This window comes from Pleurodeles waltl, chromosome 11 (genome assembly GCF_031143425.1).
Source record: "Pleurodeles waltl isolate 20211129_DDA chromosome 11, aPleWal1.hap1.20221129, whole genome shotgun sequence".
NCBI classification, from domain to species: domain Eukaryota; kingdom Metazoa; phylum Chordata; class Amphibia; order Caudata; family Salamandridae; genus Pleurodeles; species Pleurodeles waltl.
In genome coordinates, this window is record NC_090450.1 from 169956404 (window position 1) to 169982584 (window position 26181).

The 26181-nt window shown below is 43.9% G+C and overlaps 1 protein-coding gene across 3 annotated transcripts in view; it reads left to right on the plus strand.

The window, feature by feature from the left end:
- The window catches only part of ERICH6 (glutamate rich 6), a 176012-nt gene that overhangs the window by 27636 nt on the left and 122195 nt on the right, over window positions 1-26181 (plus strand). For all 3 annotated transcript variants that reach the window (XM_069213356.1, XM_069213357.1, XM_069213358.1), the window contains exons 2-3: window positions 10728-10806; window positions 20835-20950. In XM_069213356.1, coding sequence (XP_069069457.1) covers window positions 10728-10806; window positions 20835-20950 — 195 coding nt within the window. The remainder of the gene's footprint in view (window positions 1-10727; window positions 10807-20834; window positions 20951-26181) is intronic.

Sequence of the window (26181 nt, forward strand, 5' to 3'; positions counted from 1 at the left end):
TTGAATTAATGTCAACCACAGGTAATAACTTGGGGCTACGCCCCAGTCCATCATTCTTTTGCACACCATGCCACCTCAGTTTGGACCAGCTATATGCAAATCAGTCTCCACCTTGCCCCAATAGGAACAGTCCAGCCTGAACTGCAATAACCGGGCCTCCCTAATACGGAACACAAGCAACCCAGAACCGGTTTCACCCTAGTTATGGGCTCGTCAGCCAGGCACAGGTTGGTTCCAGTGACAGTGTGGATGGGACACACGTCTCAGCATATCTGTCCCACTTAGGGCCACACAATAAGTGTACAACACAGTGATGGATGGAATGCTTGAATTGATCTCAGCCACTGGTAATCACTTGGGTCTGCATCCCAATTCGTCTTTATTTTTCACACCATGCCACCTCAGTTTGGACCCAGCTATATGCAAATCAGTCTTGACTCTACTCCAGTAGGAACAGTCTAGCCTGAAAAACAATGGATTGGGGTGCGGCCCAAGTGATTGCCAGTGGGTGAGATTAATTCAAGCATTCCATACATCACCTTGATGTTTTTGTATTATGAACACCAACACACAGTAAGCCAAGATTGTTTTCCTTACCTTTTAACTTTAATAGTTAATAAACACTGAATGATTGCAGAAGTTAAGTTTTCAGGTCTTGCTAGTAACAACTTTAGTTTTGTGGGAGACCTCTTGTCATTGATACTGCAAGGAGTGAAGTATGAAAAGGTATATAGAGGGATTGGGCTTCAGGTCAACCCATTTTAGCCATTGGTCTTCATGGGTTTTAATGGTTTGTAATTGCTTGGATGGGCTGTTCACCAAGCCTAAGGCAGTTTGGCGAAGTTTACATTGTCTCATTACATTTCCAATTAGGTTTTGGAAATGGGCTTCATTAAATTGTTTTACACACATTTGTTCCCTAACCTGTCTGTTTTTGCTTCGCTCACTCTTCTTCCTCAGAGTGCACTCCTCTACCCTCTCTGTCTCTGCATTGCAGGCTCTCGCTTCCATTTTCTCTACCTCCCAGTGTTCCTTCCTATCACCATCTCTCTCCCTCTTTCTCTCCTCGCCAGTCTTTGCTCCCACCTTCTGTCCACCAATCACTTTTGCCTTTACCTTAAAAATGTAAGTATTTCACAGGTAATTTTAAAGTCGAAGGCTCAGGCCGAAACGCGTTGCCATATTTGTTTGAATAGCACTATGCACTTTGTACTCTACAAGAAATAAGAAAATAAATTACCTTTCGAGTTGATGGATGGTGCCGGCTTCATTCCTGCCATGAGAAGCTCTCTAATGCTGTGTAATGATTTTTGTCTAAATATATATATAACCTACTAGTGGTCACCAGTAGGTAGTTATAGTTAGGACCATGTTTCCGTAGAAAAGGCATTTTTTGACTCATCTATATCATTGGCACCATTTGACAGATCTTCACAAAATGTTCCCCAAAAAAGTGTGCTGGTGATTCTTGTTGTGCATGGACAGTTCGGGGTGATTCGTAAAGCGGGGGGCCAAAAAAAAGGGGGATCAGAAAACATGCGTTTACCATGGTAATTCCCATAGAAGTTTTGAACACACCTACAGCCCGAACCGCTGGACAGAATTACACCAAATGTGGCAGAAAGCTAGATTTTGTTCCGCAGATTGTGCTTTTTGTTATTTGGTGTAAATCTGTTCAGTAGCTGTTGAGAAATTTAAGGATATACACATTTGTATATCTGTGGACGCGATGAATTTGTGAATAATGACAAGCTCGTGCAGAAAGCTGCAGAGCTCTGATTGGCTGCCAACATTCAAACCAGGAAGTGTTGGCAGCCATCTTGGGACTCGCCTTCAGCCCAATCCCAGAAAAAAAGTGAAAAAAAAGAAAAGGGTGCCAGGGTAGGGAGACCCTGACCCCTTAGCACAGAGGGACCTCGCTGGGGGGAAAAAAGGCACTTTAAAAAAAAAAAAAAACTTTGCCGCAATTTTACATTGATGTTGCAAATTCACTGAAAATATTATTTAAAAAGAAGACAAACGCAGGCTCCCACAATTGATTTTATGAAGCCCCTGGGTTGGCCAGATCAGGGGGACATGTTGAAATAATGGAGTGGGCGCAAGGGGGCTCCCCTCCTAGGGCATTTTTATGCCCGGGAACCACCACCTACCTGGGACTTTGATCAAAATGAATGCGTGGGGCAGCATGCCCCTCCTGCCTGCCCCCCCCCACAGCCCCAGGGACCGCCACCTCCATGGAGCAAAGAGTCAGTTCTGTGCTGGGTGGTCACGAGGTCCCCCTGCAGCCCCAGGACCACCGCCTCCCTGTGGCTACTTCACTTTGGAGGGAGACCGTGCAGTCCCCCATCGTGGAACAAGTAAGGCCCCTGGGGACCGCCACCTCCCAGGGCCAGCTTCTGCTATGTCCCGGGGTGCCCAGCACCGGGACATAGCTGTTTGCTCTCACTTGATGGGAGCTTTGACTGCACCCGCCAAGTCAGAACAATCACACTGCTTTCTGCAAGTGGGAGCTGTCAAACAGCTCCCACTTGCAGAAAGCAGAGTTCATCTTTTTCCCTGCATGCAAATAGGCGTGCAGAGAAACAGATGAAGACGTTGCTCCCTCAAGCAGGGAGCTGCTATTTAAAGCTGCTCCCTGCATGTGGGAGCAATGGCGGCTCCCACAGGGTGTGAGAAGCCTGCTAGGACTGCGGGGGCCTTGAGGCTCCTCGCCCATGGTCCAGTCACTCTCTCTCTCTCTCTTCCATTCCATAATGGTCATTCCATAATGGAATGGAAGAGAGAGAGAGAGAGAGAGCGAGATTGTTATTGCAGTGGTTGTGCCATGCAATGACTTCAAAGCGTCAAACTAGCAAGATGTTTGGCACAAATGTTATACTTACGTTTTGATGGCCAGCAGACCAGGGTCCCTTCTGGCCTAATGGTAAAGCCCTTGGCCTGTCAGTAGGTTGAAGGTTCAGATCATAGTATCTAATGGCAGTGTGTCTGTTTATTTCTTCTGTTTTGACTGTTAAACATTTCTACTGATGGAACTTTGACATATTTTTCCTCTAAAAATCTGTGGGTTCAATGTCATAGCTAAGTACGGACACTTCACAGTAAGGAGTCACCTCTGGCCTAGTGGTTAAGGTCTCAGACATGCACACTGAAGATTAAGGTTTCCAGTCTAGGTGTGTCTGTGGCAATTTTCTGCTTTAGTTTCTTTTGATTTAGTTTGTACTGGAAGGTTATCTCACTCTTTTTAATTAACAAAAACATTTTTCTTTTCCATTTGTCTGGAAATATCTCATTCAAAGTATATCTTTCATCAAAACCTAATAAACTCTATCCTTCTGTTGCTGTGTGTCTCTCTCTCTCTCTCTCTCTCTCTCTCTCTCTCTCTCTCTCTCTCTCTCTCTCTCTCTCTCTCTCTCTCTCTCTCAATTTCTCTCTGGCAAATGTTTCTCTAGATTGGTTTCTCTCTCTCTCTCTCAATCACTCACTTTCTCTCTCTCTCTCTCTCTCTCTCTCTCTCTCTCTCTCTCTCTCTCTCTCTCTCTCTCTCTCTCTCTCCCTCTCCCTCTCCCTCTCCATCTTTCTCTCTCAGGGTTAGGTGGTTATAGGGGTTTGACCGCAGGGCCTGGCCACAGGCCATGCCCTACTGCCAACCCCGCTGCGCATGGCCGAAGGCCGTGCACAGTGGGGTGGGGTAGGTATAGGCCACTGCGTACAGTCAAAGGACGGTCATGGCAGAAGTTGGATTAACGTATAGTAGTGAAAATTAGTTTATGTTAAAAAAAAAAACATAGACATTCACTTTAAAAAAAACAGAATACATGGATGTTATAGTTAGATTCACATTTTAAATGTACACAATCAAAAAAATTCACCTGTTATAGCTAGTTATTTCAAGTCACTATAACTCGTGCCCTAAAGTAACCGTAACTCGCGCCCTCCCAATGCAGTGATAATTACCCCAGATATTACAGCACTCTTGTCATCTTTTATAACATCATAGATAATATCACTGTAACATTTTTGTCAAATTATTCATAAAATAAACGTGCATGGCGGGGGCGCAAGTTATAGTTACCTTAGAACACGAGTTATAGTTATGTGAAATACCTGTAACTATAAGAGGTGAATTTCTATGCGTTTGTACATTTAAAATGTGAGGCTAACTATTACATCCTAATAACTTTTTTGTTTTTTTTAAGTGACTGTATATATATATATATATATATATCCCTACTTCTGCTTGCCAGTAGGTATAGTTAGGACCTAGTTTCCATAGGAAAAAAAATAATAGTGCTGGCTGAGAAAAAAGGGGTGTTCTAAAACACGTTTTTGCCATGCATTTTTCCCATAGGAATTTTGAACACGACTACAGCCTGAGCCACTGGACTGCAATACACCAAATTTGGCCAAAAGCTAGCTTTTGGCCCAGAAAGTGTGCTTTTTGTGTACAAATACATTCAGTAGTTTTAGAGATATTATAGTTAAAAGAAATGTAGATATTTAGGGATGCAGAGGCTCTGTGGATCCCGGAAATGTCGTGCCAATACTTTAACCAGGAAGTGTTGGCAGTCATTTTGACACACCGCTTCAGCCAAGTCCCCCTCTCTCCCCCCCAAAAAAAAGCAAAAAAAAGAGGGCATGAGGCAAGGTCCCTCTTTCCAAAGGCTTTCTCATGTCCCGGGGACCACCACCTCCCTGGGGCTTTTACAAAAAAATGAGGGGGCTGCACAGACCCCATCTGGGGCTTTCATATGCCCCGGGGACCACCACCTCCCTAGGGCTAAATAGCACAGTAAGAAGGGGACCGTGTGGACCGCCGTCGCCGGGAACCACAACCTCCCTTGGACCATACACTACTTTTAAAACGGGTAAGGGGGCCCTCCGGTGCTGTCTCGTAGCTAAAAAGGAGGTGGAAACTCAGGCCTCCCTCTTGGAGCCGTTAATGGCCAATGGGGACCACCACCGCCAGGGCCGGCTCCTGCTACGTCCCAAGGTGCCCACTCCATGGGAGATAGCTTTGTGATCAGCAGGAGCTGTGACAGCTCCTGCCAAGCAAAAGCAAACACTCAGCACCCAGCAAATGCAGTCATGTGGGCAAGCTAACAGATGAAATATTGCTCCCACATGCAGGCAGCTGCCTATTTAGCAGCTCCCTGTATGCAGGAGCAATGCCGGTTCCTTCAGGAGGCAGGGAGCTGGCGGGAACCTCGGGGCCTTGAGGCTCCCCCGCAGTCCCATCTAATGAAGACGTTGGAGAAGCAATAACATTGGCAAAGTTACAAACACACAAGATCACTGTAGACATTTCCTCAGCCTCCTTTACATAGCTGTAGTACAGGAGATATACTATACGTTTACCCAACGAGATAGCCCTTACTAATTAGCCAGTAGAAAGTGCTCCCATTGGGTAGACATTTTGCACAAAAAGGAACCTCTTGGAGAAAAACACAGGGTAGGATTCATTCTGGCAAAATGAACCTCAATGGGAAGCACTTACAAATCTAAACAAAGCAGGTGCCCGAGTTGAAGATCCACTTTTGTAAAGTACCAATCACCCTAACTTCTTGTGCATAGCCAAGGCAAAACAAGTTGTTTTCTCTGCATTTCCTTCTTGAAATGTTCTCTGCAATCCTTGATTGAGGTGTGACAAGTGAGTTATTTCTTGTCTTCTGCTGCTGAGACCGGAGATCATGTTCTCCCTTTTAAAAACTTCAAGTCTGCAAAACAGCCTATACGGCCCTTCCCATATACATTAGTGGCATGCAATGTCTTCCTACCCTTTTCCCAGGATGATGGACAGCTTACTAAAAGGCCCCCCAGCATGTTTCCCACCGATTTTTGGAAACATGTTCTTGATGCACAGGAATATGATTGCATCTCTACTATACAAAGAAGCACTTACTTCTGTAAAGTCCAAATCATCCTCATGTCTTGCGTGTGGCCAAGGCAACGCAAGTGTGTTTTCTCTGCCTTTCCACCTTGAAAAGTTATCTGTAATCCTTGATGGAGGTGTGACGAGTGAATTCTTTCTTGTCTTCTTCTGCTGAGACCAGAGATTGTGTTTTCCTAGCAGTTCCACCTTGAAAAGTGACCGCAAATCATTGATGGAGGTGTCTGCATTGTTGCTCTTTCGAGCGCATTATCTTATGTGCTGATACTACAAGCATGTAACATGACCAAGCGGTCCCGCCCCCATATACATTAGTGGTATGTAACATCTTCTCGACTTTTTCCTAGTGTGATGAATAGCTAACTAAAAGCCCACCACCCTACGCACTGCAACCCCCACTCCCCCCCCCCCCCCCCCAAGTGCATTTCTCGCTGATTTGGAGACGTGTTCTTGATGCACAGGAAAATGATCACATCTCCCCCAAACAAAGAAGCACTTTATGCATGTTGTGGGGTTGGGTGGTTAACAGGAGTAGACCAGGTCGGGAAACATCCTTTTTTACGACTTTTGTTTTACGAAAGTCGTGGTTAACGAAAGCGCAACAACGCTTTTTTTTAACCACGACTCCGTTATTTTGTGCCTTAACTACGTATGTTCTGAACAACAAACATGCATGGTTAAGGTACAACGAAGGGAGTTGGCGAAGGAGGACGACGCAGGTGACAAGGGGTTGACTAAGGTAAGTGGTGGCTTTAGGTTTTGGGGAGGGGGTGGGGGTTTTTAGGTTTTGGGGTGGGGGTGGGGGGGTGGGGCGTTTTTGGTTTTGGGGAGGGGGTGGGGGTTAGGGGGTTTTAGGTTTTGGGGTGAGGTTGGGGGGGTGGGGCGTTTTTGGTTTTGGGGAGGGGGTGGGGGTTAGGGGGTTTTAGGTTTTGGGGTGAGGTTGGGCAGTTTTGTTTTTGGGGAGGGGTGGGGGTTTAGGGGTTTTTAGGTTTTGGGGTGGGGTTGGGGGTGGGGCGTTTTTGGGGAAGGGTGGGGGTTAGGGGGTTTTAGGTTTTGGGGTGGGGATGGGGGGTGGGGCGTTTTTGGTTTTGGGGAGGGGGTGGGGGTCAGGGGGTTTTAGGTTTTGGGGTGGGGTTGGGGGGTGGGGCGTTTTTGGTTTTGGGGAGGGGGTGGGGGGGTCAGGGGGTTTTAGGTTTTGGGGTGGGGTTGGGGGGTGGGGCGTTTTTGGTTTTGGGGAGGGAGTGGGGGGTCAGGGGGTTTTAGGTTTTGGGGTGGGGTTGGGGGGTGGGGCGTTTTTGGTTTTGAGGAGGGGTGGGGGGTCAGGGGGTTTTAGGTTTTGGGGTGGGGTTGGGGGGGGTGGGGCGTTTTTGGTTTTGGGGAGGGGGTGGGAGTCAGGGGGTTTTAGGTTTTGAGGTGGGGTTGGGGGGGGGGGTGAGGGATATAGGGTGAATGGTGCCTATTAGTAATGGTTTTATCAGGAATGCCTTTACAACGAAATATTGTTGTTAAGGCATTCGTGGTAAAATCATTAGTAGTAAGAACGAGGTCGGTGTTCCGACCTCGTTGTTAAGGCAGTCGTTGTTTTTAAAGTCGGTGTTCCGTGTATAATCGACCAGGCCCTGCGGACAACCCCACCATGCACTGTCGAAAGTCATGCATGGTGATGGTTGGATTAACGTAAAGTAATGAAAATTACTTAGTGTTAAAAAAACACATAGACATTCACTGAAAAAAACAGAGGTTGCATGGACTTTTTAATTAGGAAATCAAATTAAAAAAAACAAAGGAATTCACTTACAAAACCAAAGGTTAAGGGACATTATAGTTAGGCTCACATTTCAAACATTCTAAATCATACAGCAGTTATAGTTAGTTATTTCAAGTAACTATAACTTGTGCCGTATGGCAACTATAACTTGTGCCCTTGCTATCCTAAAATTACCCTTGCCACCCAAACACTCATTATATATATATATATATATATATATATATATATATATATATATATAAATACTTATCTCAAAAATACTTATTTTTACAAGTAACATTTTACCACGCACACACTTTTGCCATTCATGCCTTTACAACAAAATTCGCTGTAAAGGCATCTGTGCTAAAGGCATACTTGAGCTAAAAAATGTTTTTGTAAAAACAGTTGAGGTAAAGACTGTTTCATTGTAAAGCTTTCGTTGTAAAGGCATTTGTGGTTTAGCCAGCATTATAAACGAGGTTTCCCGATAGTGATTGACTTGTATGAATAAGACAGCTACAAAACTTTTGTAGATACATATTACTGCTAGTCTCTACATACAAGACTCTAGAAATACCTATCATTGGTAGAGTGACTTCTTCCGGAAGATAGTCTGCTTGTCTTGATAATGGATATCATAATAGTGACTCAGCAAGCAATTGTTTATTTAGACCATAAAAATTAATCATTGAATGTGTGGAAGTGAACATCCATGTTTGGATGTTGAAGTGACACCCTTTATGATTTGCATGCTCAAACAGAAGCATAGTCATTTGACATTGTTTCTTTGCACTTTCAACGAAAAGAGATATTTAGGGCATATTTTTTGTTTTTCATTCTCTGGTATCTTGAGACGGTGAGGTCAGTGCCAGACACCTGTGCAACCTACATACAGCAAGGACTTGTGTTGATCTCAAGTAACAGCCTAAGGTTTTGTAACCTACTATCGGAAATGAACTCTTGTCTGACTGCTGGTGCTTTGATGTGTTTGTCTCTTTGGCAAATACAAATGACAAAAAAGTAATTAATAGGACAGTGTGAAGTATGAACAATTATTGCTGGTAGGTGATGCATACATTATTAGTTACTAGTCTGGCCTGCTGGGTTTGGAAATGTTTGTTGAGGCAGCCCTCAAAATATGGTTGGTTTCAAACCAATATATAAGGTACCCCCTGCAGTACATTATAAGGATACTGCAAGTCACTGGGGAGTTCTGTGACCATATAGAGGAACAAGACTGAAGGTCCAATTTTGTTTATAAAGCTATGGAACCCTGAGGGATTATAATAAGGAAATAATAATATTATTTATAACAAGGAAACTAGAGACTGGCTTTTGTGCAAGCTCCAGTGGATTATATGTTTCTCACATGGCTGAAGTGAAGGGACGTGTACTGTAATTTAAGAAGTCCAGATCATCACCACCTGAAGGAATGGGGGGGAGACGAGGAGGAGAAGAGCAAGCAAAGCAGCACACTATGTGTTAATGAGATTAATATTAGCACAGATTCAGACCATTTGTTTAAAAAACAAAAGTAAATAAACTGCATCAATAACGTCTCATGATGTGCCAACAAAACCAAGTTCAGAGCTAGTAGGGAGACTCTCTCTTTTTCACCAGAAGATGCTTAACATTTGTAGTAATTTACACTTTTGTAGGAAGTCCCAACTTCCATTATTTTCTATATGCTGTAAAAGTGGTTGGCCATATTAGTGCCGGACACACTACAAAAGTGTAAGGTACCACAAAAGTGCAGATTGTGAATACTGAAAAGCAGTAAACACGCTATTCAAACGTGTAAGTTACCTTTCTGAATCAGGCCCTTATTTTTTGTCAGCCATCGGTCTGAAGTTTGTCTTGACACAGACCACTGTCCAGCATTTCTACAGACGAAGAATGTTTAGTCATGTTATATCAAAACCCATGCTTGCATGGCATGGTCTAATACAACAAATAGCTGACCTGTAACTACATGGGTACAGCTAGTCACGAAACCATCAAATTCAGAACACCTCTTTTGAGAAAATTAAAAAATTAATCTGTATCTTTTTGTCCAGGTACTACTGCTCCTGCCAAACTTTCAAAAAGTCGAAATCCTTCATAAAACCACGGATTCGTTTGTAAGTCTCACCTAAGCTTTTAAAATGTTTGCTTTCAGGAGATTTCTTTTGATTATTGGCATGAGCAGTTGGTGAAAGTCCACACCTTTAATATCAGGGTGTGGATGTAAGGTCGTTTCCTCCATTAGTGTTCTCTAGGCTATTAGGCATAAGACCCCTGAGATAGTATGCTTTGTTTTTCAAGATCAATCTCAAAGATTGCTGCCATTTGTCATGTGACTGACATTTAATATAAACACTAGAATGAATACACTACTCACATGAGCTGACTAGAGTGCCAGTACTTTTGAAAGGACTTTGTAGCTTGTAGATGCAGAAAATGCATTGGTATCAAAAGACTTGACAAAGGCACAGATGGCAAAACCCATGAAGGAATCTAATCCCAAAAAGTGTTGATTTACAAAGAGTAGCAAATGACTTTTAGCAGTTTTCCTTGATTCGAGATTACCCTTGTTGCAAACCGGTGAACATGTGTGCAAACAATGGCTCAAGTATATTTTATTAGTGTACACATGAGTGTTGAAACTCATGCCTAGGATACTGTTATCAGACAATGGAATATCACATTAGTGTTGACGAACCTGGAAGGTATTTCCCGTGCATTGTAAGACGCATATCAATTCTTACTACTTCACTTACGAAGGCAGTGATGGAAAGTAAAAGCAACCATTCTGAAGGTTCAGATGCAAATATTTATTTTCATTTGTTGCTCAGCAATGAGCAGATTGCCCGTTGTGTATTGTTGCTGGTGGAACACAGGGAAATTTCTGGTGATTAGCTAAAAATGTGCATTTTGTGACATGGAAATGTCTGTCGATTAGATAGAAATGTGCATTGTGTGCAGAGGGACACAATTTACGCAAAGCATACTATCACTGTACAGAAGACCAGCACCTCATTTGCAGCTGTATTTTAATGTTCTCTGTTTACATTGTTTGGGATGTAAGGCATCAGTTTTGTCATCCACCAGGTACCAAACATTTTCCCAGAATACTTGGAGGAATTAGAAGAGAAGAAACCTCTTTTAGTTCATCACCTGAAGTAAACAAGTAAGTAATATTCAGTATATGAGTGTGTGGACTGCAGCAGATATCTGCACTAAAATGTTTGTCATGTGTAAAGTTTATCCACATGACATATAGAAATCGATGATCCTGCACAAATTATACCCCTTTCTTCCATTATTGTGATGTTCAAACATTTATCTATTTTTAATGCATGATATTGTTACCTGTCTTCGCTCCACGTCGATCTCCACCATGCTTAACACTTACCCACATGTAAAAAGTAGGAATTTATTTGATACAATTACATTATATGACTCAGATTGTAATTATGGAAATAAATGTTTACTTTTGGAAGCGAAAATCCCTTCCAGGTGCAAATTAGGGACAACTATCCTGATCTGCATTAAGGGAAAGTGTAGCTGTTCTTAAGCCTTGTTCACAAAGATTTTGCTGTGAGTAGTGTTGCATAAACTGAGTCTCTGGCTCAACTCTACAAGGTTTGTTTTCACACCCAGGTGTGACACGAGTAAACTTAGTTCATTGCACCAGCGCTGAAGGTGAAAGACAAGTTATTGTAACCCTGCAGTGTCCCACCCAGTACATATAGGAGGTGGTGCCAATCCTTTTTGGGTTACTATCGTGGAGCAGTGGTAATCTGAATGATCATCATTAATGATTTACACACTCAAGATCACTAGAAACAAAATATGTATTTCAACATAGTTATTTTAAAATAGTTTTTTTTTTTAAATGTCAAGATCTAGTGCACATAATATTGGTAACATTACAGAAGATAATAAAAAGCAGCTAAGCTTTCGATAACAGTGAAAACAGGGAAAACTCATAAGATCACAATGTATAGCCCTTCAGCCCTCACTGTGCTATTTCTAACCACTACTGTAGTTGGAGCGGATGAATAAATAATAAGTCTGAGTTTCAGAGGTGTTGCGCCTACCTGGACTGCAGGATTTTGTTGTCTGTTTGGAATAGCTGAGGTTGTGTCTACGAGAGAACACAATCCTGGCACCAGTTTGTGCAGAATGGAATGCTTTGCAGAGCCTCAGGGAGTGTTGCTGAAGGCGTCTTCAATCACGAAGGAGTCTGGTGATATGCTCATCTGGATCTGCGATCTGTGCCTTTGATCAGGGTGACGTTTCCCTTCTAACAAAGTGGTCAGGTAGTATTATATATAGTATCTTCTCTGAAATAGAATCTGCTATGTCACCTTAGGAATGTTTTGACATGAGCATATACCTAATTGGATATGCCCATCAGGTAAAAATTGTCAACGTAGACTCCATTATTTGGGTTATGGTTGTTAGGTTACCTTGAAATTGGCACCTGTCCCAGACTGATGTCCTCTGGGGGGTTTGTTGATGTCTATATCTGAATATCTTGACACTTTCACCATTCTTGTAAAGATAGACACAGACTACATCTGCATCAAAGGCAGACATGTTGATTCTGCATAATTTGCTAAAAAATGTCAGCCTCAATTGTCAAAGATGGCAGCCTCCATCGTCTAAGATGGTGACATCCATTACCTAATTACCTAGGAGGGATTTGTGGCCAAAGATAAACAAGCTGAACAGGCAAAATAAAATGGAGACTGTAGCTGAAACGGGAACCTGTCCTGTATGTGTTTAAGATTCTAAAACTAAAATTAAGAGTCCTAAAAGCAAGTGATTAAAATGATAGAATTATGGAGGCGAACCGTCATAAGATTTATGACATTACTGTAATAACTTCTAAGCTAAATAGTCACTAAATTGTCACTGAATGTGTTTTGATAGATCTTGCTTATCAGGCATATTCATTAAGAAAAAGCACATGTCAGAAACGTGCATTTGATGTAATATCAATTCATCACTTGTTATATGTTCAATAACACATCTTCAGACTGAAATGAATAAGGGTTCTCTACTCTAGAAGACATGATCTTTCCAACAGTAGATTGCTAGTGTTCCTTGCTAAACTGTAAATAACAGGAGTACGTCAGGATTACTCCTGGTTTAGCACTGGAATTTTGTAGTACGCTGCGAATACTACAAGAGTAAGCCACATAAGAATGTTTTTTTAATTGTGCCCCTTGTGGTTTAGAATAAGACATATTGATTGTCAAAAATATAGTATCTTCTCCATCTGTCACTGTATCACATGGTAAATTTACATTAGCAGAAGGGGAGATGTAGTGCCCGCAGAACCTTTTTAGGTCACTATTGTTGGCCTTGGTATAGTGAGATACAACAGTTCTCACATGAAAGGGAATCACAGTCACTTGGTGTCAGCTGTCACCTTTGCCCTAGCACATAGTCACAAATGGTGTCTTTAGCACTGCTAAGTCAAACATAAGAGAAAAGCACCTGACTGGCAATTAGAGGACAAAGATGGATTCTGTCACCACATAGTCCATGATAACCACTTTATGATTTAACGGTTCTTGAATTACAGATATGTCAAATTAGTATTTTTGTTCATTCAGAGATGTTTTTAGCTTTAATTAGCTACCCCTTGTATTGTACCATGCCTTGCCAGATCTTACGTTTTTTCTTCCTGTATTAAATCTCCTGTTTCCTGGTCTTCCCACTAACTTTGTTTTACTGCAGTCAACATATATGCAGAAGTTGTTTGTTCTTTCCTCATCTTCATTGATAAATTTGAATTTGTGATACAGATTTTATTGTTAGTGGTCCTGCACTCGTAACTTTGTCTATCACTGGTTCTTGGATGTTTTATGGATGGGCAATCATCAACAACAAATTTGTGGGAAAACGTTCCACAATATCCTTCCCTTTTCAGATGGTAGAATACACTGTTTTATACCCCATGTTAATAATAAATTATGTTCTTAAAACTTTTGCATTGAAGTATACAAAAAATGATAGATGGCATGCTTGAATCAATCTCAGCCTCTGGTAATATGCAAATCAGTTTTGACCCTGCTCCAACAGTCCAGGCCAAGCGGTCAGCCTTACCTCTTTTGCATCACGACTGAAAGACAGTAGATTGTTTAAAGGATGATTGAGGAAAGCTCTTGATGCTTTTTTTTTCTTCTTCAAATAAACATTTGATTCTTTTACATACATCTTCCATAACAGATCAATGACATCGAACTCTTCAGTATATACAAATCGTTCAGGTGACATGGTAGTACAGTGTCAGACATCTCCATTGGAAAGTTCATGTTGAATAAGTGCAACCACACATCACATGTCCATCCAGCGTGTGGTATTCTCAATTAGACAAGTCAGTTACCAAAGGACCTCCCTCCCATCCGCTAGTTGTGGTAAAGAGAAGCAGCAGGGAAGACGACAGCACCAGGCCCACTGTGAGGGCTAATGTACACTAAGAGGAGTTAAGATGCAACAACACCTCAGAAACCTGGGAAACAACCAAAAAGGCATGTGTGTACCCAAAAAAAAGAAAAAAACATCAAGCGGGACAGCTGAAACGGGTTTCGGGCTGTAGTGAAAGTACACTAAAGGATGGAAGGGAAGGAGGACAAACATAGTGGCTTAGCAAATGGGGAAGAGGTGTGCGGCCAGTGAAAGCAACACCCCAGCTCCTCCTACTGAGGCATGAATGGGATTGCAATGGGATTGGAGATCTGAAGAGCATTTTAATGTGATCTGTCAGCAGACCCTGTAAACCACATGAGCAGCCTGAATCTGGACAAGCAGAGGTATCCTGGATCATTTATTATCATAGTTGACATGTTTACAAGGTTTATTTTTTAATGCAGAATGTCAGCTAGAGACTTCTAGCTGCAGGTTCCTTGCCTTTGATTTCCCCAGGCATCAGGCTAGATCCAAAAACATTTGCTGAGCAATACCCCTTGCCCGTGCTGTTGGGTGGCTCCATTTGGCTCTGCTTGGCGTGATTGGTGCCAGAAGTGACGCCTCAGTCACCTATATAGGTGCCACCCAGGCGCGCAGGTGTCAGTTCTTTCCTTTCCACGCCAGTTAGTGCAGATCCGGAGAGAGCTACCCCTCTCTTACTTTTTGACAGGCCTTTTTTTGAATTTTTGCCGAGTTTTTCTTTGAGTGTGTCAAGGATGTCATTGAGAAAGGCTGGGCACAAACCACGTGGCGCCTGTCACCGCACCATCTCGGTTACGGACCCCCATCTCGTTTGCCTCTGCTGCCTCGAGTGCGAATACAACTCTAAGTCATGCTTGGACTGCTGGAGCTATTGTGCCAAAGGCTTTGAGGGAGCGGTCCCTAAATCTGCTTGCAGCTCGGCAGTCGGCCACACCTGCACGTGCGACTCCTAGAAGGTCCAGGTCAAGAAGGAGGTCATGGGACCATTCCAGGAGCCCCAAGGCCTGTTCGTCCCATTCGAGGTCCCCAGGACACTCTGGGAAGAGGCACAAGAAGAAGTCCAAGATGACTTTGACTCCACTTTGTCCGTCGGCCGATGAGATGAGTGGGGAACAACGGCATTCCTGGCACGGCTCTGCAGAGCCGTTGCTCAGTTCAACTCTGCTCATCCCCCTTTTTACGGGAGCCAGATCGACACCCACTCAGATAAGAGTTTTATGAGGTCATGTGTTGAGTCTTTGAGCAGGCCGACCCCTCTGGCGTGCCTTCCGACCCTGCAAGGTCGGAGGAGGCCCCAACTAATTCCACTCCGGAGGCTTCGGTCTCTGCTCTGGTGGGGTCTCATGGATCCGATTCTGGATCCAGACCAGCGCCAGTCGTATCCAGGTGACCTTCTCCAGTCCCAGTCCCGATATGCCCGGTGCCGCCGAGCCCACTTGCGGCGTGAGCCCCATTATGATTCCAGGTGATCCGGAACGGCTTAGTAAGGTGCAGATTCCGGCACCAACAGGTGGCTTAGGTACGACTGACTCGTTAGGCACAGCAATTGCATCGACAGCAGCCTTACGGTGCCATGCCTGGTTGAGAACCTTTGATTTTTTTTGGGTGTGTTCATGCAAACCTTATGGACATGCCCTTCGATGGCACTCCGCCTGTTTGGCGAAAAAGGTAGACTTGGCGCTGGAACGCTTTAAGGAGTCCTGGGCTACAACCACGTACTTGGGCCTCTCAGCAACCCCTTGTCCACTGTCTGCTTTTCACCCCTTTCGTGGCTATGGAAGGGGCGTGGCACCGTGTCAGCCATATGCCATCCGGCGTCCTGCACAACCACCCCAGGGTCCAAGAGGACAAGGTCACGGTGCCTTCAGATCTAGAGGGCCTGCAGGCCAGAAGTCATCCTCCATCCGCTCTCCCGATGCTACAGCCTCAAAGCCTTCCTAGTTTGGATCTGCAGGAGCATGCTGGCCCAGTTGGAGGGAGAATACACCACCATCTCCTCCACTGGCAGTCCATAACGTGGGATGCATGGGTACTGCAGATCATCAAAAAGGCAATGCCCTGCCTTTCCAATCCTTTCCTCCCCCCCATACCGCCAGCATTCAAACAACTGACGGAGGATCATTTATATCTGCTCCTAGAGAAAGTTACAGCTCTCTTGGCCAAGAGAGCCATTGAAAGGGTCCTGATATCAGAAGTTTGCACTGGTTGTTATTCCCACTACTTTCTGATACCCAAAAAGAACAAGGATCTTCACCCTATTCTAGACCTACAGACCGCAAATGTCTTCCTCAATAAGCAGAACTTCAAGATGGTCACATTGGCTCAGGTCTTGTCTGCCCTAGACATAGAACACGGTTTGGTAGCGTTGGACTTACAGGATGCATATTTTCATATTCCCATCCTGCCTGCCCACAGGCGTTACCTGCGGTTCAAGGTAGACTATGAACACTTTCAGTTCACTGTGCTGCTATTTGGCTTTAACAGCACCCCTTGGGTGTTCACCAAGATGATGGTGGTGGTTCCAGCTTATTTGCATAGGTCATGGGTTTCAGTCTTCCCCTGACCTCGACAACTGGCTGTTGAAGGCGGGCTCACTCCAGGCTGTCGTCTCCTACCTTCAGACTACGGTAAACCTCCTGCATTCAGGGAAATCTCTCTGACATGGTCCAGATTTCGGAGGGAACTGCAAAAGCACTGTAGTGGTGGATTACGAACCACAAATGGTCAGAGGCCAACTCCTCTCCCTTCCCCAACCAGACCCAAGAGTAGGGGCAGATGCGTCACCGCTGGGATGGGATGGCTATCTGTGAGAGGTGGAGATCAGAGGTTTCTGGTCTCCGGGGGAATCCAGACTGTAAATAAACATGTCGGAGCTCATGGCGATCCAACTAGCGTTTAAGGCATTTCTTCCTTCTGTCAATGGGAAGTTAGTGATGGTGTTCCCCGCCAACAATACCACCATGTGGTACTGCAACAAGCGGGGGGATAGGGTCATGTACCCTTTATCAAGAGGCCCTGAATCTCTCAACATGGCTGGAACAGCAGGGCATAACCCTGGTGGTTCAACACCTGGCAGGTTCTCTGAATGCCGACAAACTCAGCCGTCGATGCCTAGCGGATCACAAATGGCATCTCCATTCGGAGGAGGTGCAAGGTCTCTTTTAGCAGTGGGGAGAGCCTTGGTTAGATCTATTCGCCTCTGAAGAGAATGTGCAATGTCAGCAGATTTGTGCATTGGAGTTTCCAAGGCTGCAATCGATCGGCAACACTTTTCGTCATGAGTGGAGCTCAGGCCCACGGTATGCCATTCTGCCCATACCATTCATGCCTTGAATTCTCAAGAAGATCATGAACAACCAGGCCCAAGTAATCCTTGTGGCCATGGACTGGGCATGCAGAGTCTGGTATCCTGAGCTTCTGAGAATTAGCATTAATTCTCCGATCTGATCAGGCTGCCCCTTTGGTAGGATCTTCTGTTGCAGCAGCAGCGGAGGGCTGTCCACACAAACCTGTCAACTCTGCACCTTCATGCGTGGAGATTGAGCAGCGGCAGTTGATGGCTTTTGACCTTCCTCCTGAAGTGTGTAAAGTTACTTTGGCAGCCAGACATCCCTCCACTAAAACAGGATACGCCTGCCGTTGGAAATGCTTTGTATATATTATTGTACAAAAATGTTTATTGATCCTCTTTATCCTTCTCTTTCTGGTATCCTTCTCTTTATACTATACCTTGCACATTAGGGTTCTGCCTTGGATGCTCTCAAGGGCTAACTTTCTTCCTTATCGGCATTCCTTCGACTACCTGATCAGCCTTCACTTTTCAAATCTCCCATTGTACATAGATTCCTCAAAGGGCTTGTACATATGTTTTCTCCTACGCTCTTTGTTATGACCCAATGGGACTTAAATCTGGTCCTCACATTTCTTATGTGTGCTCCCTTCGAGCCCTTCTACAACTGCCCCCTCCGACTGCCCACCATCAAGACAGCCTTCTCTGTGGAAATAACATCTGCCAGGAGGGTGAGTGAGATGCAGGCTCTTTCATCTAAGCCAACGTATCCCACCATGTTTTCAGACAAGGTGGTTCTTAGAGCTCGTGCCTCTTTCCTCCTCAAGGCGGTGACCCCATTTTATATAGGTCAGAACATCACCTGCCCACCTTCTTTGCTCCACTGCTTCCCTCTAAAGAAGAGGAGCGACTCCACCGGCTGGACCCAAAAATAACTTTGCACCTTCATGCGTGGAGATTGAGCAGCGGTAGTTGACAGCATTCGACCTCGTCACCCCCCCCCCACCCCCGAAGTCTGTAATGTTATTTTGGCAGCCAAGCGTTCCTCCACACAAAGGTATACCCCTGCTGTTGGCAAAGTTTTGTAAGATATTGTACAGAGAAATCTATAGATCCTCTCTCTGCTCCTTTATCTGACATCCTCCTTTTCAGTCTTTCTCTTACCCAACAGGGTTCCACGCTGGGCACTCAGGGGCTATCTCTCTGCTCTGTCCGCCTTCCTGCAGCTGCCTGATCAGCCCTCTCTGTTCAAGTCCCCTATTGTAAATAGATTTCTTAAAGGGCTTTTACATGTTTTCCCCCACACCATTTATATTGCCTCAGTGGGATCTTATCTTAGTTCTCACTTACCTTATGTGTGCTCCATTCGAGCCACTGCACAATTGTCCCCTCCGGCTGCTTACCATCAAGACAGCCTTCTTAGTTGCAGTAACATCTGCCCGGAGAGTGAGTGAGATACAGACCTTATCATCTAAACCCACATATCTCACTATATTTCCAGACAAGGTAGTGCTACGTACCTGTGCCTCTTTCCTTCCTAAGGTGTGGACCCCATTCCATCTGGGTCAACCTTTGCTCCTCCTCATCCCTCTAGGAAACAGGAGGGACTCCATCAGCTGGACCCAAAAAGAGCATTGTCGTTCTACCTTGACCATCCAATAGAGTTCCGGGTGGACGACCAACTGTTTGTGGAGTATATGAGAGCAAAGAAGGGTTGGGCAGTACAGAAGGGGACCATTTCACGCACAATCATTCTCCGTATCAAGATCTGCTACTCCTTGGCTAAGAAACTGCCTCACAAGGGCTTGCGGGCCCAGTCCACCAGAGGAAAAGCTGAGACCACTGCGTTAGCATGTGGAGTTCCAGTCCCAGACATCTGCCAAGCAGCAACGTGGGCATCACTGCACGTTTGCCAAACACTACTGCCTGAACAGTCCGGTCTGCAGAGATGGGCATTTTGCCTGTACGGTCCTGCAGGACTTTATAGTCTAAAAACATTGTCCGCAACCCACTGTCAGGAGGATATGGCTGGGGTATCTAATCAAAGGTAAGGAATCTGCAGCTAGAAGTCTCTACCAGATGAACAAGTTACTTAGCTTTTTTAACAGATTATCTTGTAGAGACTATCTTGCGTGTAGATTCCTTAAACCCACCCTTGCATCCCACTCTGTGTTAGGGTGATCTCTTTTTCAAAGCCGTAATTTAGACAGATATATGTGCCAGTTCTTGTCATGGCTCTGCGCTTCTGGTGTAGAAAGTTGTGATTAAAGTAACTGATGCCCACACGTCTGCATGGCGCCTATATAGGTGACCATGATGTCCCTTCTGGCACTAACTATGCCATGCAGAGCCGAATGGAGCCACCCGACAGTGCGCAAGGGGTATTGCTCAGCAAAAGTTTCTGGCTCCAACTTGACGCCAGCGGAAATCAAAGGTAAGGAATCTGTAGCGAGATCTCTACCATATATTGCATTACTGAAGGCAAGTACCTTGTTCATTTAGGAGGTGAAGACAATGGGGAGTGACTTGCCAGCATCGACTGAGGACGTAGCAGTAGACCTTATCAACCTCAGGACCGTCTGAAGTTGTTTTTCCTTGGTATCTCCCGGTCTTTGTGTAAGTCCAGGGCTCGAAAAATCGCTATGGTGAGTTTTATTTCGAGCTATTGTTAGATTTCACTGTACACTACTGGCGAGTGGACGAAGAAGAGGTGTTCTGTTCAGTCAGAAATTGAATTAGTAATTAAGATGTCTTTAATAGGATGAGAAAAAAGTCAGAACACTTTAATTGGTAATGTGCAGATGATAAATGTTTTCTGAAACCCAATTTTCACAGATCAGTAAAGCTGCAAGTTAGTGGGAAGGTTTTTGGACATTTCTTGGAAATTTACTGTCTGTGAAAGTGCGCTCCACATCATGCTTTAGAAAGTGAGTGTTTAAACATAAACAGAGAAACACTCCTGCCCTGATGGCAAAGCTATTAGTAAACTAAGAGGCAAGTCGTGCATGGATCATGTGTACCCTATATGTGGGCTAGATTTATTATACATTGAGCAAACGTTTAGTGTATGTAATCAAACAAAAGAGGATTTTTATAGAGCAGAAATGCTGAACTCACATATTTGAAGGTGCACTCATGTGAGAAGTAAGAAAAAGGCGACATTAAAATACAATATTTGCCTTGGATCACACAATTTGAGACTCGTTTCGGGTCAAGTACATTAAGGCATATTATTCAAGCTACTCGACCTGCAAGTTTAGTAACATTTTTATGATTTTTTGAGGCCTGAAGTCTGGTTTGGCCACTCAGGTGTCTGACAGGTGATTCCTCAAGTACAGAGTGCCGTTTCTTCGGGTCAAGCAATAGATTACCTATACATCTTTTACCTTCATTTGATGCTGATTTGTTAGCTATTAATCTGTTTCTCTGTTATTCAATCAACTGTGTTTTATCAACTACAGTGAACGCCATGTGCCACAGAACACTGATGCCACTGCCAAAACAAAGTCTAAGGGAATCTCGGTGTCAATGCAGACTGAAGAAAGTTGGCTTTATGAGAATTCTGAAAGGAAAATGGGTAAGTGAAGATTTGAAGGGATGTAAAAAGTTCTGTCACAACACTTGTTAAACACAAATCAAATGAAATAGTGTAGACACACACATCTTTATATTTCTAGCACAGTTATACTGAACGTGCCCTTTTTTCTTAATTTGGTACTGTATTAAGTACTTTTCACCCTAACGTTTTGTGGCTCCCCCTTCACATGCCAATAGGTTGGCACTTCTTGATGCCAGGCTAACACAGTGGGACACCGGCAACACCGGCAGGTGTCAAGGGTGCACCAGATTTCATCTTCTATCTGGCCTCAATGATCTGCCTCAGTTATCTGAATGCTGTCTGGATGCTCAAAGGAAGCTGCTACTACCACTTGCCCACCCTCTTGGCCTTGTTTTTGTCACATCCAGTTGGCAGCCACTTCTACGCGAATTTCAGTTGTAAGCATTGTACTTGGAAGCAGGCAGGTGACCTCCTTGATCTCCACAGCATGCTCCATCATGTTGACAGCATTGGCCATCGTCATGGAGAAGCCTCCTCTCTCCTTTTCCTACATTATGCCAACCGTTAAGCATACAGTGCTTGCCAGGCAGAAGAGATAGCAGCTAAGGACTACACCATTTGCTTCAGGTTGCAGCCTATGCATCCAATGCATTTTAGTTTAGCTTGCTTGTGTACAGTGTCCATGCACTGGGCTCCCAACATTATCGACCTGCATGACAACTGCACTTTACCACTGAATGTGATAAACACACTACAGCCTCTTAAGAAATTATCCTTAGAAACAAATATTTTTTACTGCCCCTAACAGAGGTCAGAAGCATTCACACAGCATCTCTACACAATTCTTTAAAGTGTTGCTCACAAAACACCACATCTGCTGTTAAACATAAGAAGGAAAATCATGGTTTTCATTCTTTGGAACCCTGATGTATGTTGTAGGATAAGTTCTTGGTATAGCCCAGGCAGTGTAGTTATCTCTAACTTAATTCCACTTAGGCTGTATTATTGTGCACCACGATGGTATACAAGGAAGGGACAGGGGATTGCTAAATCTATAAATTTATTCCTTCTGTGAGTGCTTTGCCATCAATGTTGGAGTGACCCTTATTTTCACTGAAACCAGTCCTGATGCAAAACCTTTTAGATCTAATAGACTTCTTCTCAACCAGATCCCGTTTGACACTATATTGGATAATTACTAAGGACCTTATAGTGAATCCTTTGATCTCTTAATGTACACTATGAGTGATATAATGACAGAATCTACCACCTTGCGGAACATTCTATCAGGCACTCTAGGTCCACCTTAAATTGTAAAATACAAAGGCCCTCATTACAACTTTGGACGGAGGTTGCCGCCCGCCATGTTGCAACCGCCGCGCGGCCGCACTTCTGCGGTGGCCATTTCAACATCCCCGCTGGGCCGGCGGGCGGAAACTGAGTTTCCGCCTGCCAGCCCAGCGGGGATGTCGGCTGCAACACGGGAGCCGGCTCCTAATGGAGCTGGCGGTGTTGCAGCAGTGCGACGGGTGCAGTTGCAAAGCTCCAAGGGGCTGTGGCAGGGGCCCCTTTGGCCCCCTGACTCCCCTTTCTGCCAGCCTTTTCATGGCGGTTCCTACCGCCATGAAAAGGCTGGCGGGAGGGGGACTCGTAATCCCCTGGGAGGATTACAACCGCCGGGACCTACGTGGCAATAAACCGCCGGTCCCAGCGGTGCGACCGCGGCGCTTCCGCCGCGGTCGTAATTCCATGGATTGCACCGCCAGCCTGTTGGCTTTGCATCTGACGAAACAGCCCTGGCGGTCCTTGACCGCCAGGGTAGTAATGAGGTCCAAAATACCTTGACTAGATGCTTGCGTGAGTCTGTGGACTGGTCTTAAAATGTTACCATCTTCAGATTTAAAAGATTCAAAGGTGTGAAAATGAAGGCTATAATATGTTTTTAGATCAATACTATTGAGAAATAGAAAGAAAAGTGTCAAAGGACCTTCTTTACAAATTAACCTCCAAAGCAACCCTCTCCATTGTTGCAGGTTCCCTCTCTTATCTCAACTCCGTGGTAAGCTGAATTCCTTTTTTGTGGAAAAGATCGTCAAAGGCAAGGATTGACCTTGCATGTTAATGGTTTAATTTCCTGACCAGGTGATCTTTCGAAGCTGACCAGAGCTATATCCCTCCACATTGCTGTCCCTGCTGATGCAGAATTTTAGTTGTTTTTTTTAAACCCACCAGCTACCTGTGGGATCGTATATCAATCCATGGAGTTTGCACAATCATTTTACCCTCTGCTTGCTGATCTATAAAAGTATCCATCAGGGGTATGTTAGATCTGCATGAAGATGCGCTTTTTGTCAAGAAGAAGAAACCTGATCTAGCCTCTGCTGTAAAGGCTCAATTTAGTCTTCTTACTGCTGTGCTGGCCTTGCTAAAATACTTGAAAACATCATTGTACTTCAGTTACAGGAGCATTTTGAATCCACTGACTTCGGTGTAGTGAGGACAGCACCGGCTGCTTGTTAGTCTTGCTGGATCTGAACATGGCGCTTGATGCTTTGGACCACTGCGCCCTTTTGAAGAGGTTAGCCATGTGCCCATGCTCATCAAACCACATTCAGTTGGTTTTATTCTTTCCTCCAACAGCATTTCGGAATGGATCCCTTGCTCCCTCTCTGTTCTCTATCATGGAAGAATCTTGAGGGCCCTATACGTCTTTAGTACCACTTAATATCTTCTTTGCACCCCTCTTCAGCATCCTTAAGGTCACCCTCACAGAAACTACCCAGAATATCATGCAATCGTAAGGGAATTTCAAAAATGTGTATGTGTTATTTGACTCTCTGGTACAATTCAAAATTTTTGTAAAAGTGATATTACAACACCAAGGCATTGATTAGGAGTGCAGTCTTAAATTCCCACATCCTTCAAAGCACTGTTTGAGTGTCAAAATAACAAGTTTATTGATAACATATGACTGTCAAATTTTTCCCTGGATACATTTCAGCAGGTAAAGCTTGCTTAGATTTACTAGGGGAAGATGGCTAGTAAATACTAGGACATGGAGAATTTGGTTCAGTAAGCACCAAAATCCACATGCTGTTCCCATTTCAGTGGGGAAACTCATAATTGGCATTAATTATTGCATCCAATAAATAATGTTCCACAAGTATTGTTTTTAAGCAGTTATGATAAATAACACCATTCTGTAGCTTAATATTCCTCTCAATTAAAGAGGTACCTCACATGCACGGATGCTTATCCTGCATGGCAAAGGAACATGCCAAACCGCAAAAATGTGCATTTCAAATACATACTTTGCAGAGAAATTTGGTGAATCATTTGTCAACAGTTTTTAGTCCTGGGGACTTTGGCACCAATGAAACCTGCCAACTGTACACTTTTTTTACAACTATAGACAGGGAAATTCAGGGAGACAGGGCTTGAAAGAATCGCACCAGCTTCTTTCCAACAAAGGCCTGCAAATATATAACTATCGCTTAAACACTATTTCTTCACTTTTACATTTGTAAAGTATTGGATTTTGGGCCCACAAGCAAATGTCCTACAGATGCGAATTTCCACACTTCTGCCAATAAAAAGAGCACCCTGCGTATTTAGATGTACGTAGTGCAAAGCAGAAACAAAATTTGTACACATCAAGTGCACTCTGGAGGCTCTTTTAAGTTCATTCTGGCAGATAAGATGCCATTAATCAGTTGATCCCACTAGCTTGAGGTGTGTTTGAAAATTAGAGACGAGGGGATGCAGGAATGCATTCCGTACTTACATGGATTTCTTACCCTTAATGCCCTACAAACATCAAAATATTGCTATAAAACTAATTTCTACAAATCGACATGCTGTGAAATACAGTAACGATTGGCCAGAGGCAAATATCCAGCATTTCTATACTCTCCTGAAAAAAACAGTATCTTGTGGGCATCGATGAGTACCCTGTACAAGAAATCATCTTTCCGTGCACTAACACATAATCTGGGCACTTTTGTCACTGTCTGCTTTTTACTCAGTTTAGTGTCTCCACTAGTGCTGCTCCAGCCTGCCCACCAAATTGAGAGTTCCACGCTGCTTTTGGTGAGCACTTTCAGAGAAAATGCAGTAACAGGCGGGCCAGCATATGCACTGGGCAAATTTGAAGATTCAGTGGCATAGCTGCTCACAAATGTGGGCTACAGTTAGTCATTAATTTCTTTATTTGGTCAATAATGACCATAATACAAGAATAAAACCATGACTACATAGTAAGCATTTCATATTATAAAGTAAAACGAAAACCGTTTTAGAAAACACAGTTAAGAGCAATGGTGTCAGGATACAGTGTGGTGAGCACCGTAAACATAATTTATTCAACAAAAACCTGAACTAGGGTCCACTGTGTTAATAGAAAAAAATTTGGGCCTGCTTTTCATTGAAAGACTGTGCTGATACAAAAACCTTGAGAAAAACATAACTTGGAATATCGTAAAAGTCGTTCAAAGGACATATCTTAAGATATCATATAAAAAGCATGCATACTGATAAGTAAATTATTTAAAAATTATGGGCCTGATTACGACCTTGGCAGATGGGATATTCCGTCACAAACGTGATGGATATCCCATCCGCCGTATTACAAGTTCCATTATATCTTATGGAACTTGTAAAACGGTGGGCGCGAAAACCGTCACGTTTGTGATGGAGTAGAACATCAGCCAAGGTCGTAATCAGGTCCCAAGTATTAAATCAGAAAGTTAAAAGTTGGAATGTCAGACATTGAATCAGTAGACTTGATAAGGGTCAAATGCAAAGGATAATATCATGAAAGATTTCAGTTTATGTGCTGAAATAAAATACCAAATCATAGAGTTCCAGTTCGTGTACTGAAATAGGATACCTGACAGAACCCAGATCATATTTTTGGCCTTCCCAAGAGGCGTACTTCTTACTAATATTTAGCACACAATAGATGTAACTGATAACTGAGTAGCAAATCAATTGATATTATAGACACTGTAAGTAGTGCATCTGTATGAGAATTAAGTTTCATGGGACGTAAGATATGGCCTAAGAAACCTGATGTTGGAGTGCTCTACAGTTTGCAAAACAGCACAAAGTGAGTCATGGATTGTTGGGAAATTGAATCACAAGGATAGCAAGGGAGTAGGGTGAACCAGGTGCCTGTTAGTGGAAAGGCGGCTAATAGGTGCACGTGCTTAGTCTCAAATGTGTGAGATAGAATCTATGCTCCAAATTAA